This window comes from Choloepus didactylus, chromosome 3, assembly GCF_015220235.1.
Source record: "Choloepus didactylus isolate mChoDid1 chromosome 3, mChoDid1.pri, whole genome shotgun sequence".
In the NCBI taxonomy this organism is placed as follows: Eukaryota; Metazoa; Chordata; class Mammalia; order Pilosa; family Megalonychidae; genus Choloepus; species Choloepus didactylus.
The window spans coordinates 24,502,157-24,516,453 of record NC_051309.1 but is presented as its reverse complement, the minus strand read 5'-3'; the positions used below and the strand labels follow the sequence as shown (position 1 = coordinate 24,516,453).

Below are 14,297 nucleotides of genomic sequence, written 5' to 3'. Positions count from 1 at the left end.
ATTGACTTTGCTATCTAGTACCCTGATTTATTTTACATTTGGCACCAGATTATTTCCATTCACAAAATTTGTTCAATTTGGGGGTTATTGACTCAGGCACATATTGCATGTCCCAGTGGGGAGGTCCTCAGAGTCATCAGGTCGGTCAAATGAGGACATACAGGCCCAGAGACAATGAGTCTTTTGCCTGAGCTCACAGAACTAAGAGTCAGAACCCATATCTGATCTCCAGGCCAGGGCTTCATCCATTTCCAAATCCTTTTCTTGCTTTCTGAAATCAGTGCTCACCACTCTTATCCCAACCATTTTTGGTATCCATAAATTTGAGACATGGCTGTGAGATATGGCTCATAGCACCACCAATTCTTTCCTTTATTGCCACTTGTTTCATTTGAATTATTGAGGCAAAGATGTATATAAATATATCCATTCTCCTGCCCATCCTCATTTATTGAGGCAGCTTTTCTCAGCTGGTAGTGCTTTGGAAATTCTTGTAGGGAGATCCTTTTGCCTTATCTAAAAAATAAGGTAAACTATACCAGGTCTCAAATGTAGGAATAGGAAATATTTTCACAGTTGGTAGCGTAATGCCAAACTATTTTACACTTAAAAAAAACAAATTGTGTCCTTTAGCACTATTGTGCTAGCGTGTGATATAATTAAAGAGTGATAGATTATATTTATAATTATAATGAATTAATTTTAAGTTTAAAGTTTCAATAACTTATTCTAATCTTTAAAAGATGCACAACTTTTCTTGCTTTTCCCCTTTCCTGATATGCTTCTAGCTTAAGAAGCTCTTACTGGCACCAGCCAACACTCAGCTAAGTTATAATGAATGCAGTGGTCTCAGTACCCAGAACCATGCAAACCATAATCACAGGATCAGAACAAACTCTGCAGTTGTTAAGGTACAAATGTAAACTTTTTAATACAGGGGGTGGAAGGGTGGGGATGAGTAACAAAGTTTTGCTTGAAGCTGTAAAACCATAGTTCTTTATGTATTATTTCAGCTGGGGTCCTGCAACTGCTTCCTAATGGTGAAACAGATAATGAAATGGGTTTCAAAAAGCAGGCCATGAGCTCATTTAAACTAGGAAGAGTTCATTTATCCTTTCTCTTGAATGCTTGGGATGGAAGTCCCACCGTCTGTTACTACTTGCCCACTTTGTTAGTAAATGCAGCAGTGTTGGCTACGCTAAAATTTGGTGATAGGCTGGTATTATTTATGAGTGACTTTAAGATGCAAGATTGCCATTTTGCTGGCTGTCTAACCTCAGAAAGACTGCTCTGGAATCACTGCAAAAGATCCATCTCTGCCATTAATTGGATGGAATGCTGGCAATGACATAATTCGGTTAGTGGGCTGTATTAAACAATGTTTGTCTTGCCATTCACTGTGAGTGAAAACGGAGCATTAAGGGGTACTTAAGAGAGTTGTGAATACTGGGCTCCAGCAATCAGAGGCAAATTAAGGTTTAAACCAGCTTTTTTTTTTTTTTTTTTTTTTTTTAATTCACAGTAAAGGCGCTGTAGGGTCTTGTTAGTTACATGTTGCTGAGTAGGAACATTGAAATGTAGGAGAAATGAAATAAAAAGCTGCATAAATGTCATTTAGGAATTTTAAATGTAATTTTCTTTCCTTGTTCTGCAAACAATTATTCACAGCTCATAGATCTAGTACACTTAGACTGAACACTTCATTGAAAATCTCATCTCTTCTGAAAACCTATATCCATTCTGATAAGGTTCAGTTCACTAATTTTAGCTTTCTTTATGCCTTGTTTCTAAGACTGAGAACTCATGGAGCAATAAAGCGAAGAGCATTTGTCAACAGCAAAAGCCACAAAGACGTCCCTGCTCAGAGCTTCTCAAGTATCTGACCACAAACGATGACCCTCCTCACACCAAACCCACAGAGACCAGGAATAGCAGCAGAGACAAATGCACCTCCAAAAAGAAGCCCCACGCACAATCGCAGTCACATTTACAAGGTAGGCTGGGCACCCAAACACACGTTGTCACTGAGGGCGCTGAAGGCTAGGAGGGCAAGGCAAAACAAGGCTGGGACGCAAAAACTTCGGGCTTCCGTTCCATCCGTGTCTCTCTGTGAAAAGACAATTCAGCACTTTATCATAGGGGTGGGAGGAACCGTCCCTGGACACAGGCCGAACCTATCCTATTCAGCTGACATGCAGTCTAATTCATAATCGACAGAAGGCACCTCAAGTGTTAGCTGAGGGGACAGGGAGGAATTGCAAAATCAGATGAGCTTTATATGAATCTCTGAATTGCTGAGATTAGGCTCCAAGCAAGCTGGGGTAGCCAATTCACTAAAGAGCTTTTATATTTTCCCCCTTCAGTCATGGAAAAAAAAAGTTGTTGTTGATTTACTGTGTATACCTTTAGAAGTAGTAAATAGTATTTATGCAGCACCTCTGATCCTTGAGACCACATGCTATGCTCATGGATTTTATTTTGTAAATGAGGCTTTGGAAATTCCTGGAAAAAATTTTGTTTTGTTTTGTTTTCTATTTTTAAAATGTTACCTAGATTAAACTAAACATCATGGTTGAGTTTTATTATCCTCATGCGTTACTAGAAGGCTAAAGCTTCTGTGGCAGACTGGGGTGATTTTGGAAAAACTTCTCTTGGCAGAGATATATTTTCTTTTTGGCTCCTCCCCCTCAAAATGCTGGTCTTAAAAGAACAAAGAGAGCTTGTTGAAAGTTACTGTTGCTTTAAAATATGTCAGTTTCCGCCTTGACTCTACCTCTAACCTTGTAGTGGAAATAGGATTATTCTAAAATAGCAGTTATAAACATCCACCTCTCATTTCCCCTTCCAGCTGCAGAATTGCAACCCCTGATCCCTGCTTTGAACCATGATTGATTATTTCATGCAGGTACACTGTTGTTGTGGCTGCTTTTAATAAGTATTTCCTTCCTCGGAATTTCGAATTTCCCTTCCTCATCCTCACCTCCCCGTGAGATGAGGATTTTCAGGAACCTTCTCTTAATATATCAAATAGATCCTCCATTAGGTTTACCCTGGTGAGTTGCTCACATCCACCGTCCATTCCCTTCTGCTAGTTCAGGGAAATGCGTTTAGTGAAATGGTCCGTATTCTCCAAGAGCTCTTTTCTCCCTAACTGGTGTCTCATTGCACCCACTGGATCAGCTTTCCTTGGAGCAGAACCAGTGTGTTAGGGACACGTCCATAGCAGGCCTGGCGACGCGTGGGAAGGGAAGCCGGTTGGACTCGCCGTAGTGCGTGAACTGAATAATCCCACAAAGTGGGGCCACTTTGTCCGGTGTCCTGGCCATGCATTCATCATCTGGAGATGAATTTAAAATCCCAGGCCTGCGGAAACTGTAGTCAGAGCATCTAGTATCACATGTTTTAAAGCTCTTTTTTTTTTTTTCTAAGTTGGTTCTGCTGTGTTTGAAGATTTTACTTTTTAAATCCAATGACCACTCAATATTACTATAACTTTTACAAACTGTGAAGGATTTACTAGACCTGGGTAGGAAATGTTGTTTGGATAAGATCAAGCTGCGTGTGCATTTCCTAAGATATAGCTCTGTGGCAAAGTCTAAAAGGCTTATCCCAGAACAAAGCCTGTTGATGAAGACAAAACAAAACAAAACATTTTTCTGTAGTTTTTAAAGGCCTAAAAGAAATTAAACATAGCTAGCCATTAAGAACCAAGAGGAAATACTCAGCTTCAGGGTTAAGTTACGATTCAAAACTTAAGATGTAAAAAACATGTAAACAGAGACAATAACTAAGAGGGTCTACCGAAGTTACTTTCTTTTGTGTCATAATTTTTTTCTTGCTGAACTTCATACGTGCTCTCTGAAACACTGTGGGTCCCGTTCTTTTCCATTCCTTAGGATAATCATTTGGCCTTTGGTCTGTGTTAGTGTTACAGTTATTCATTTATCCATCCATTCATTAATGCATTCACTCATCAAAAACACTATGATCTGCATACAAAAGATGTTTTCCTGCTTTCAAGGTGTTACAGTCTTGATCAATGTGGATTAAACTCTCAGTAATCCAAATGAATATTCCCCTAGGCGTAGCTTCTGTGAGCCTGGGCTTATTCAGGCCTTGGTTTCTGTATGTGGTTTGGAGACTGTATCTTCCCACAGGCTCTCATTTCCTGTTTGCATTTGGTCTCATTAAATAGGGCTGCTGCCTGTTCCTCTCTTTCCGTTGGCCTTGACCTGGACTGCTCATAGCTAGTGGAATTTGGGAGATCTTCCTTTGAGCATTTCAGATAGCCCACCTTATATCTTGCAACCTGGAATTTCAGTGGCTGATTTTCAATGTACAGTTGTTGTATAACATAGTACCTGTTTCGTATCTGTTGTATTTTTCACAGAACCTCTGTGAGTTTATCCTGATTATTAGTTGAGCATCATAAAAGTTGGAAAATCCCCTTCATAAATGTGTTCTTTCTGAAAGAGTCATTGCATTAAACATACTAAAAAAATTAATGTAAAACCAGCTCATATATCTGTATATATTAAAAAGTCAATCAATGAATATACCTGCTTTGTAGAAGACAGCATGAGCTTCATATTTCTGCATATGCATTGGACAGATGATACACCATTCGGTTGTTTAAAAACTAAATCTAAATCTACAGATTAAATATGTAAATACTATTTATCCAAGTAAGTACTTTATTTCAGGCTAAGTTGGGCATAAATAATACTTTCACATTCCAGAGGACCTTAATACTGGGTTTGATTAATTTGTTTTAATATCTGTGGAATGCAATTCCCTTTTATAATAGGAGAAAAGAAATATATTTTGGGATAACTATGCTAGCAACTAGTTTTATGACCCTGGAAATATGATGTAGCCATCCTTGGGTTCACAGTTTCGTTATCCATAAAATGAGAAAGTTTATTCTAAAGACCTTTTTGGTTTCGAGTCTATGACATTCATTACATAAATGATTACATCTTGATTTGAAAGTAGGTATTTTGATCAAAAAATGAAATATATCTATGTGTATATAAATATATCTTTATAGATAAGCATATTTGCATATATATAGCATATTTATGTATATACACACATCATACATGATGTAAATGCCAAGTATGTTTCTCATCATGTTTTCCCCTCCTTCTATTCAAAATACAAGACTGCCACTGAGAAGCAATTGAAATTTTGGAGTGAGAAGAAGATTCTTACTCCACCCTTCATAATTGGGAAATGCCTCCTGTGGGAGGTAAGATTTAGGAAAACATAAAAGAACGTAGGTGAGCAATCTTTGTAACTCTTTGTAGGTCTCTCAACTGATAAATATAGCATCTTACTTTAGTTGTCCATCACATTTGGGGATTTAAACCTCTTTTAAACCATCTGGATCAGTGTCCACAATTTGCCATACTCTGTCAGTTAATTTTCAGACAATGAAATGGTTGCTGCTTGAGCTTTGCCCTCATAGAAATAACCTATTCTCAGGGCTAGATATAAAATTATACACTTTAGGAGTAAAATCAACTGAATATTCATAACGTTCTGTCGCCTCGTACTTACTGTGCTGTTTTCTTGTCTAAACAAACCGTGTACTGTATTCCAAATTAAAAGAAAATACATTATTTCTCTCTGATGGTATGATGCACATTTTGTATGCTTAACAGGGATAGTAGGTTTTTGGGAAAATTCTGTTTTTGTATGTGTTTTCAAATGACAGTTTACTGATGCAAATGTTGTTTGGAATTTGTTTTAGCATAATGGACTGTCGTCTGACTTCAATCCAGTATTCAGGATTTCCTTAGTTTAGTCTTCCTGTTTCCTGGTTGTGTTTCCAACTTGACTATGGTAGAAAGAAAATAAATCTAAAAGGCATTCAAATATTCATAATTAGTTTCCTTTTTTTTTTCCTTTAGCCAAACCAACAACTTTATCTCTTCCTCTGACCCCAGAGTCACCAAAGTAAGTATTAAGAAATGTAACCATTTTCAGAGAGGGAAGGGGATTCTAATACATTTGGCTACAGCAACTCCATTTCAGTTTGTTTTTATAAATGTGCCATATCTTCCAGTGACCCCAAGGGTTCCCCATTTGAGAACAAGACTATTGAACGAACTTTAAGTGTGGAACTCTCTGGGACTGCAGGTAAGCCTTGTATTTTACCTGGAACTTTTATTATTTGTGTGCAATAAGTATCAGACTGTCCAGTGTTGTGGTGTTATATTTGCGATTAATGAAATTAACAAACAGTGCAAACAAAATTGGATAAGAGGTTATCTGTAAATGTTTTCAGTTGTTTGTGTTTTATGAGGCAAGATGTTTATTGGGTCAGACCTGGGCCAGATCCTTTGATGTATATTATTGTTTTGGATCCTCAAATAACCTGTTTCAGAGTAAGACACCAAGCCTTGCGTAGGAGGAGAAATTAACATTTATTGGGCTCCTACTCCATAAATGTGCCAGATGTGTAAGTGGTTTTGGTTAATTTCACAGTGATCTCATAAGGATGGTGTAGTTTTTGTCATTCTAAAGATGAGGAAATAAGGTTCAGAGATGTTAGTACTTTGCCCAAGATCACTGAACTAGAAAGCAAGGAGCTAAAGTTTGAATCCAGGTTTACTAATAATCAATGCTTCACTTGGGATATTTTCTTATTCTCCATTACACTTAACAGTATAATGCTCTTGTATGTATGTCACCAATTTTTATCTTTCCAGCAGAGCAGAAAAATGAAAATATGCCCATTCATCAAAAACAAATGTCCCTTCACCATTTTGTACTTCTGAACTCATTTAGCCAGTCTTTTATTCACACACTGAAGGGGAAGGAGCCTTTAAAACTTGGATAATCCCTGAGATACTTACTAATCCGAAGAGTTCTTAGGCAGACTTCTGGATTGGTTGTAAATTGTGGTTTTGCACTAAGTGCTTTGTGGTGAGGTATTGAACCCTCCACCAGGAAGTGAATGTCTAAACAAGAAATTCCTTGGCTCTGGCCACTGCTGATAAGGGTAAAGGAACAGTGAGTGAAACAAGATGCTTTCATCCAGAACTGTGGTGCCTACATACACTGTAGTCGTCGCTAAGTTTAATTTCACACTTTGAGTTTGCTAAATTACTTCCTTGTGAAAGGTTGATTGCATGATTGCATGATTTGGTTAAGTAGCAGAGTAATTTCATGGTACTCAAACATATATACATATATGCATATATGTCTTTATATGCATACACACATGCATATTCACTTATAATCATGCATATAAAATTGTTTCTTAAGGTATAAGTCATGTGTATGATTATAAGTAAACTTTTTTGTGTATATGCAGTAGAGGTCATTTTATCTGACCACTGAAGATGAGTAATTGGTGGATTCATCTAAAATGCTTATGAAAGCATATATACTTTTATCATGTTAATTTTACTTAAAACTTATAAATATACTTTCAAATATCAAATTTTTGGTAGAATACAGAGACCTTTATGTTGCAATTAAGTGTGCTACCTGGGGATCCATTCATCTTTCTTTTACAAAGCACATTAATGATGTATCATAGATGGTATGCACTCTTCGTTTCTTGGTCTTTGGAGGACAATAATTAAAAGTGTGTGATAGTCTGAGGGCAAACTGCTTCTAGATTCGTATTGTTTTCCCCAGTGTTTTCTGATACCATACTTCCACAGCTAATTGAACAGCATTTCTTTTAGTGACATCCCTTATTGGGCCTTTTTGTAGAAATGACTCTTTTCATACTGGTATTTCATTCATTTGCATATTGTTTTATTAACTTACATAATTTCAATCAGCAAGATCAACAGGTTTGGAAAAATATACTACTGTGGCTCTTGGTAACAACTCAACAAATAGAAATCTATTAATCAAGAATTTTCAGTCTTTTGTGGGCTTTATTCAGCTACTGTGTTTTAGAGAGGATTGAGAGAGTTTTCCCTGTGTATAGAAATACCAAGCTTTCCATTAAAGGAAGACCTTTTATTATTCTCTTATTACAAAATAACATATGTTTACTATAGAAATTGTGAAAAATATAAAGTATTAGAAAAAATTATTCATAGTTTTATGACATATATATATATAATTTTGCAACCTGATTTTTCAATTAACATTTTGATAAAGAATTTTCAGAGCATCACAAACCCTTTATTATCAGGCTTTTAGAGTGCTGAATAATGTTAGTGTGAGTAGGCACATCCAAATTTATTTAATCATGCTCCTATTGTTACACATTTAGGTTGTTTTAATGTGTTGCCATTTTGAAATAGCACTGCAGTAGAAATTGTTGTTCATAATTTTAAAAATCTTGTTTTTTCAATACAGATTCCTAGCAGTTGGTAATGCTGAAATAAAGGATATAAATATTTTAGGGTCTTTTAGTATGTATTGTGACATTGATTTACAAAAGGTTTGTTTTCATGTAGAATCCCATGAGCGCTGTAAGGAGATTCTTGCTTTGTCGTAACTGTGCTAGCACTGGTCATCTTTGTTTTAAAAGTGTTTTGCTAGTATGTGTGTAGGAATACATCATTTAAATTTCATTTACTCCATTAGTGAGATTCTGGGACCATAAAAAGCATTTCTTTTTATTTCTTCTTCCGAGAAGTTGTTCTTGTTGGTAGACACCTAGTTTTAAATAATTTAATTACGATTTTGAAAGGTTAATACCCTAAACTCTATTGAAAGGCAGTTAGAGATTTATAGAAGATAATTTTTTGTTACTTGCTATCTTAAAATTTTATACAATGGATTTATTTCTGTCAGTGAATCACCGTTCATTTTGCTCATTTAAATCTTTTATCCTTAGTATTATTTAAATATCAGTGGGGACTATAGATATCAATTTACCAATATATTTTTAATACCTAATTGATGCTGGCAATATGGTAGGTCCTGGTGGGTATACAGCAGGGGGCAAGAAATAAAGAGTAACCCATGTAAAACATGGAACATAGTGCTTGGACCACAGTACATGCTAAATAAATGTTTCTTGTGTTTAATATGTGGGCTTATAGTCTGTTGGGAAGGTACATAGTATGTAATAGCCTGAAGGGAAATATTATCTATTATTTCTAATGTTTTGCCACCTTCTAAGAAAGATGGGACCAGAGGGTGGTTTTTAGTTTGTTGAGCGTGGTGGTAATATGTGTGACGATGCAAACTGGATGAACTGAAGTAGAGCCAAACTGCATTACAAAGAAGTAATTTAAAACTACAGGAATACAAGAAGATGAGGGGAAACTTAGAGGATGTTGAAGGGGTCTTGAAGGAGAAGTTTGGAACCTATCTAGAGGTGTTGTAGGCAGATTTGAGGAGAAGGAATTTTGTTTTCTGATAGAGTTACTCTGGGTCTGAAATGCTACATAATGTGTGATGTCTCTGATCTCCATCTCCACTAAATATGATATCTTCAGTGAAATCCCTTTTGCTAGTAGCCTGTGGTACAGGGTATTTGCTTTTGGAGGATGTGGCAAGCACTGATTTGTGCCTCAGGAGAATAACAAAGTGAGAACAAAAGTTATCAAAAGGAACCCTGTAACATGGCTCCAAGTTAGATACAATGATTGTGAAAAAGATTAAAACGAATTATAAAGACAGTTTTGGACTGAAAGAAGCTTTCAGGCAATATAGTTGCCAAGTGAACGATAAAGCTGTTCCATGGTAAGTCTGTAGGAAATTTGCTTTCCACAGGCTAAACTGATTTGGAGAGAAAAATATGTTAAGTCAGGTTTTGAAGTGCACGAGGTGGAAAGGACAGAAGATTTTGCTGGAATAGGAGCAAGATGGTGGTACTGGAAAATCAAATAGATGTTCAGGTGATAATGACTTTGGCATGACAGTGATAACAGTAAGAAATCACAGATGGAACTTACATTCCCTCCTTTTTCTTTTGATTTCTAAGACCCTTTCTAGCTCAATCTTTTCAGTTTCCTCAGTTTTAAAGTCATATTCGTAGTTCCCAAATGAAATTGCTGTCCAACTCGAAGAAATAATGCATAGGTTGAACCATAAAATTTCCAGTATTCAGCTATTTTTGACACAAAAATGTCAATTTCATACGGTTCAACTTTTGCTAAAACACCTTATAAGCAGCAAAGCTCCAAATAAAGTTATCTACTATGATTTTTTTTTTTAAAAGCAAACAGCTTAGTTAAACTGTTCAAACTCTTAGCTTAACCTGGTCAAAGTCTTGACTTTGGTGTTGGACAAACTCAAATTCAAATTTTGATTCTGCCCTTATCTAGCTGTATGACCTTGGTCAATTTACTTACCTTGGTAAAACTCATGATCCTGATACATCAAAGGAAGATAATACCAGTACCTGCATTTAATTGGGTCCCTGTGAGGATTAAATGGGATAATACATGCAAGTCTTAGCTCAGTGCCACAATATATGGGCATTCAATAAATATTAGTTATTTAACCACTAATTGTGATCTAACTTCATCTACTGAGATCATTTAGCCTTATTGCTCATCTTTCCAAATTTGCCTGTTTACCTGTTTCCTTTTGTTGATCTTGCTACTGTATCATATGCTTCAGAATTCTCATATATCAAGCCATGTATTCTTTTTGCAACAAGACTCTCCTACTTCCACCGTGAAGTTGAACATATCCTGCTTTTGTTGTGGGTCTGGGATTTACCAAATCAAGGTTAAAAAAAGTATCTTTTTGAAATTCTTCACATTCTCTCCACAACAGCAACTTCTATTATTACTATGACTTCTAACAGTTAGGCACACCCTAGTAAACACTTTGCATAAATTATCCGTTTGATTCCCTGTCCATTCCATTGTTGAGGAAAGAAAAGCTATAGGTTGACACTAGCTATATAGTGTACCCTGGGTTCAAACCAGGCCTGTCTGATTACAGAATATGTCTCTTCCCTGAGGCTGAATTTTAAAGATAGTAGTTGACATCTGTTATGTTAAATGGGTTTCATCTCACTTGCCAAGTTTCACTGATTGCTGTTGGCTGCCGGAACATTGTATTGAGAAGGATTCTAAGGCTAAGTGTGTGCTCAGTGGGAATATCATGATCGATTGGTGATGTCTGCCATAGGTGCAGCAAGGGTGGGAAGGGGGTGGGGGCAGCATTCCTGATCCTTGGTCTACAAGCTTAACCTGTTTGGTTGGAGAAGAGGAAGTGTGTCAAGCTGTTGTCCAGGCCTTCCGGTGTCTTTTTTTTCTTTACTCTCACAAGTTTTAGTGAAAGTTTCGTAACATTTAAGTGTAAATGTAAAGAGTCAACAAAATTCTGAGACCTCTAGAATAATCCCTCCTGCCCCATCTGCAATGTCTTTGGGAAACAGGAGGGCTGAGATAGGAAGTTTGCGTTATTAGGTATTGCCAGCTGGTCTGACTTCTTTGTGATTGTCCTAAACTAGCTCATTCTGGCTGATAAGAAAAAAAAAAAAAAAAGCCTCTTCTCTTTTACAGGTGTAAAAACTAATTTGATTTCAAAATAGCTGTTAGTAAAGCAAGATGAGAGGAGAGAATGCTCTTTTGGCAGAAGGCATTTAAATCTATTGCATATGGAGATTTTCAGAGTGCTGCACTTTTTAGTTTCAGAAATGAGAATGGCAAAGCAATGTCAGCTCAGCAGGGTGATGGTTTTAACCACAAGGAAGAAATTTGGTTGGGAACCAAAGTGACTAACCTGGTAATTACATACATGCACACACAGACACATAAATGTATCTGTATATGTATATATGTATAATGTTTTGTTTTTTATTGTTATCTCTATAAAAATCATAAAAACAATATAACTATTATATAACTGATTGGGAAAATAAAGAAGAGCAAATTGATGAGCAAAAATCCCAGCACCCTAAAACAGCTAGGCCTTAGCAATTTTTTCCTCCATTGAAAAATATTTTTCTACATAGTTTTGATCATAGTAGACAAGTAATGTGCTGTCTTTTTCTGTTTTTGTTTTTTTTTTTTTTTTTTTTTTTTCACACATTTCCCCCTGGTTTAAATCAGCAGTCATTCAAAGTGTACTTCAATAGACTTACAAAATCAACAAACAAAAACACTCAGTACCAAATTAATGTGTAAATTCTTTAGTCTTCCCTTATGTGGCTTTATAAGTTGTTATTTTTTAGCTTCCATCTGAAAGTTCCTTTAGGTTGAAGAAATTTTGACAAACAGCATAAATTTGCTGTGCCCCTTTGGTACATGCTTATTTTGAACATGACGTATCTTTGGGAAAACAGAGTAAAGTAAGATATGAGCAGTAGTTTATAGTTTTAAAAGGACAACCGTAGCATCAGAGGACTGGAAAGTGATTTTGACTTGTCATATAATCCATTTTTTGTGTCCAAAGAACCCAAGAGAGGGAGACTCAGCAAATTCTCTTTAGAGCCCCTTCCAATGTTTGGCAACTCCTACTGACAGGAATTTTTTCTATATTTTAACCATATCCTTCATTTTCTATTTTAATCTCACTCTTCTTGACCCAGTGTCTATAAAGATGATTACTTTGTTCCTCAGTCTTCTTTCCTGGAAGTGGAACTATCCTGGTTTTTGTTTGTTTCTCTTTTTTTTTTTTTTTTTTTTTTTTAGCTAAGAATAACAGAGCCATTGCCTCTCTCACTTCATCTTCAGGGTTTGGGGCTAAATACCTGGATTGCCAGATTCTCTGCGCTCCCCACTCCGACCCCGCGCCAGCTCCCCAGCTCTGTGGGAAAGTGCTCCAGGGCAGTTAATGTGATGGGAATGTTCTGAAGCTTTTCTGCAAGGCCAGTTTGTCCCCTTACCATCAGGGGTGACATACAGCACAAAATGCAGTAAAGGGAGGGGCATTTCTGGGCAGGGTGAACTGATGCTAGGGACAGTAGCAGGGTGGGTTCTGGGAAGCCCTGGCTGTGCCAAATGTTAATACTTCAGTTGCTGTATTTTACAAAGTGACTGAGTCCTCAAGGAAGGTAGCGAGAAGGACACTGGAGGAACTCAGGCATTTATCAACCAAATATTTTAACAACTGCTGTAATGGTAATAGTTCATACCCAGTGAATGTCAGCCCATCCTTTCTTGCTTGACAACCCTCTCCAAGTTCTTGAGGCCAAAAATATGTGAGTAGGACAAGTGACACACTTTTCTTTGCCCAGTTCTCCTCTTTGGTGACTTTTAAAGCAAATTAGAGACTCATCTTTTCCATTTTCCTTAAACAATACCTGAATTGGCATGTGCCACAAGGAAAACCCCAGTGTTACCCAGTGGTTAAATAAACTTAAAAGTAAATTGCTGATTTAGCATAGATTTGGTAGATGGATAGTGGAGCACAAAAAAAAAAAAAAAAAAAAAAAAAAAAGCAGAGGCCTTGCCATTTATCAGTCATTCAATTAAACAAACAACCAAAAAAGAACTCAAAGTCGTTTTATAGTGCATAAGGAAAAAACAAAACAAAACTTTTCTTTGACTTTTTTTTAAATAAAAAGGCCATTTAAAAAGATGACTGTAGAGTGTGTACCTCTTCTTCCAGATTTGCTGGGCAGAAGTGTGTAAGTGTGAGTGATGTAGAGGTACTTGTTTATTATAGAGCACATTTCAATGCAGTAATCATAAATATTGCTAAGGTTGTGCTCTGTTGAAATATGACCTACATACTCTTGATTGTTTGTGTTACGTGATTTGTCTGACACCCATTACATTCTGGGTAATAGCAGCCATTTGTTGCTCTGCACAGCAGGCTCTTTTGACAAAAGAAAATAGGCAGCAATAAAAAAGCTATAGTCTGAATTACATTCTGCACAGTGCTGCACTGCTGAGAGTTTGTGCAAGTGTGTTAACAATGCTCTGAACTGCCTCTTGTCAGCCTTCAGCCTGTAATGGCCATCTGTCCTCACATAAATCTGTCAAAACCTGCTAAGTTCAAGAGAGAGCATGGAATATACCTTGTACTGTCAACACCAGAATGTACACATTCCCCAGAAAATCAACACGCAGGAAATAATCCAGAGGTTATGGTAGGCATTAGCACTGTTGATTTAGGCTTGTGGCATGAAATTGAGAGTCTGGCGATTAGTGGGAAGATGAGCAACGGTAGTGGCTTTGAGAAATCATGTGTTGACCCCCCTCCCACCGCAAGGGAGAAAATTCTGGATGGGGGAGTTGGGATTAGAGAAACCCAGCTGGTTCAGGTACAGCCAAGGGTTCCCTGTCCCATCAGGAGCTCTTAGAAGTTTGACACTACATTAGGAGCAAACAAAATACTTCTTAAGCTTTTTTGTTGGTTTGCTTTGTTTTGCTTTCACTCCCAACCATACCTGGAAATAGAATTTT

General features: G+C 36.9%; 1 protein-coding gene across 2 annotated transcripts in view; it reads left to right on the top strand.

Moving 5' to 3' along the window:
• PPARGC1A (PPARG coactivator 1 alpha) overlaps window positions 1-14,297 on the top strand; it is a 114,116-nt gene that overhangs the window by 77,259 nt on the left and 22,560 nt on the right. For both annotated transcript variants that reach the window (XM_037829509.1, XM_037829508.1), the window contains exons 4-7: window positions 789-911; window positions 1,793-1,994; window positions 5,916-5,961; window positions 6,071-6,144. In XM_037829509.1, coding sequence (XP_037685437.1) covers window positions 789-911; window positions 1,793-1,994; window positions 5,916-5,961; window positions 6,071-6,144 — 445 coding nt within the window. The remainder of the gene's footprint in view (window positions 1-788; window positions 912-1,792; window positions 1,995-5,915; window positions 5,962-6,070; window positions 6,145-14,297) is intronic.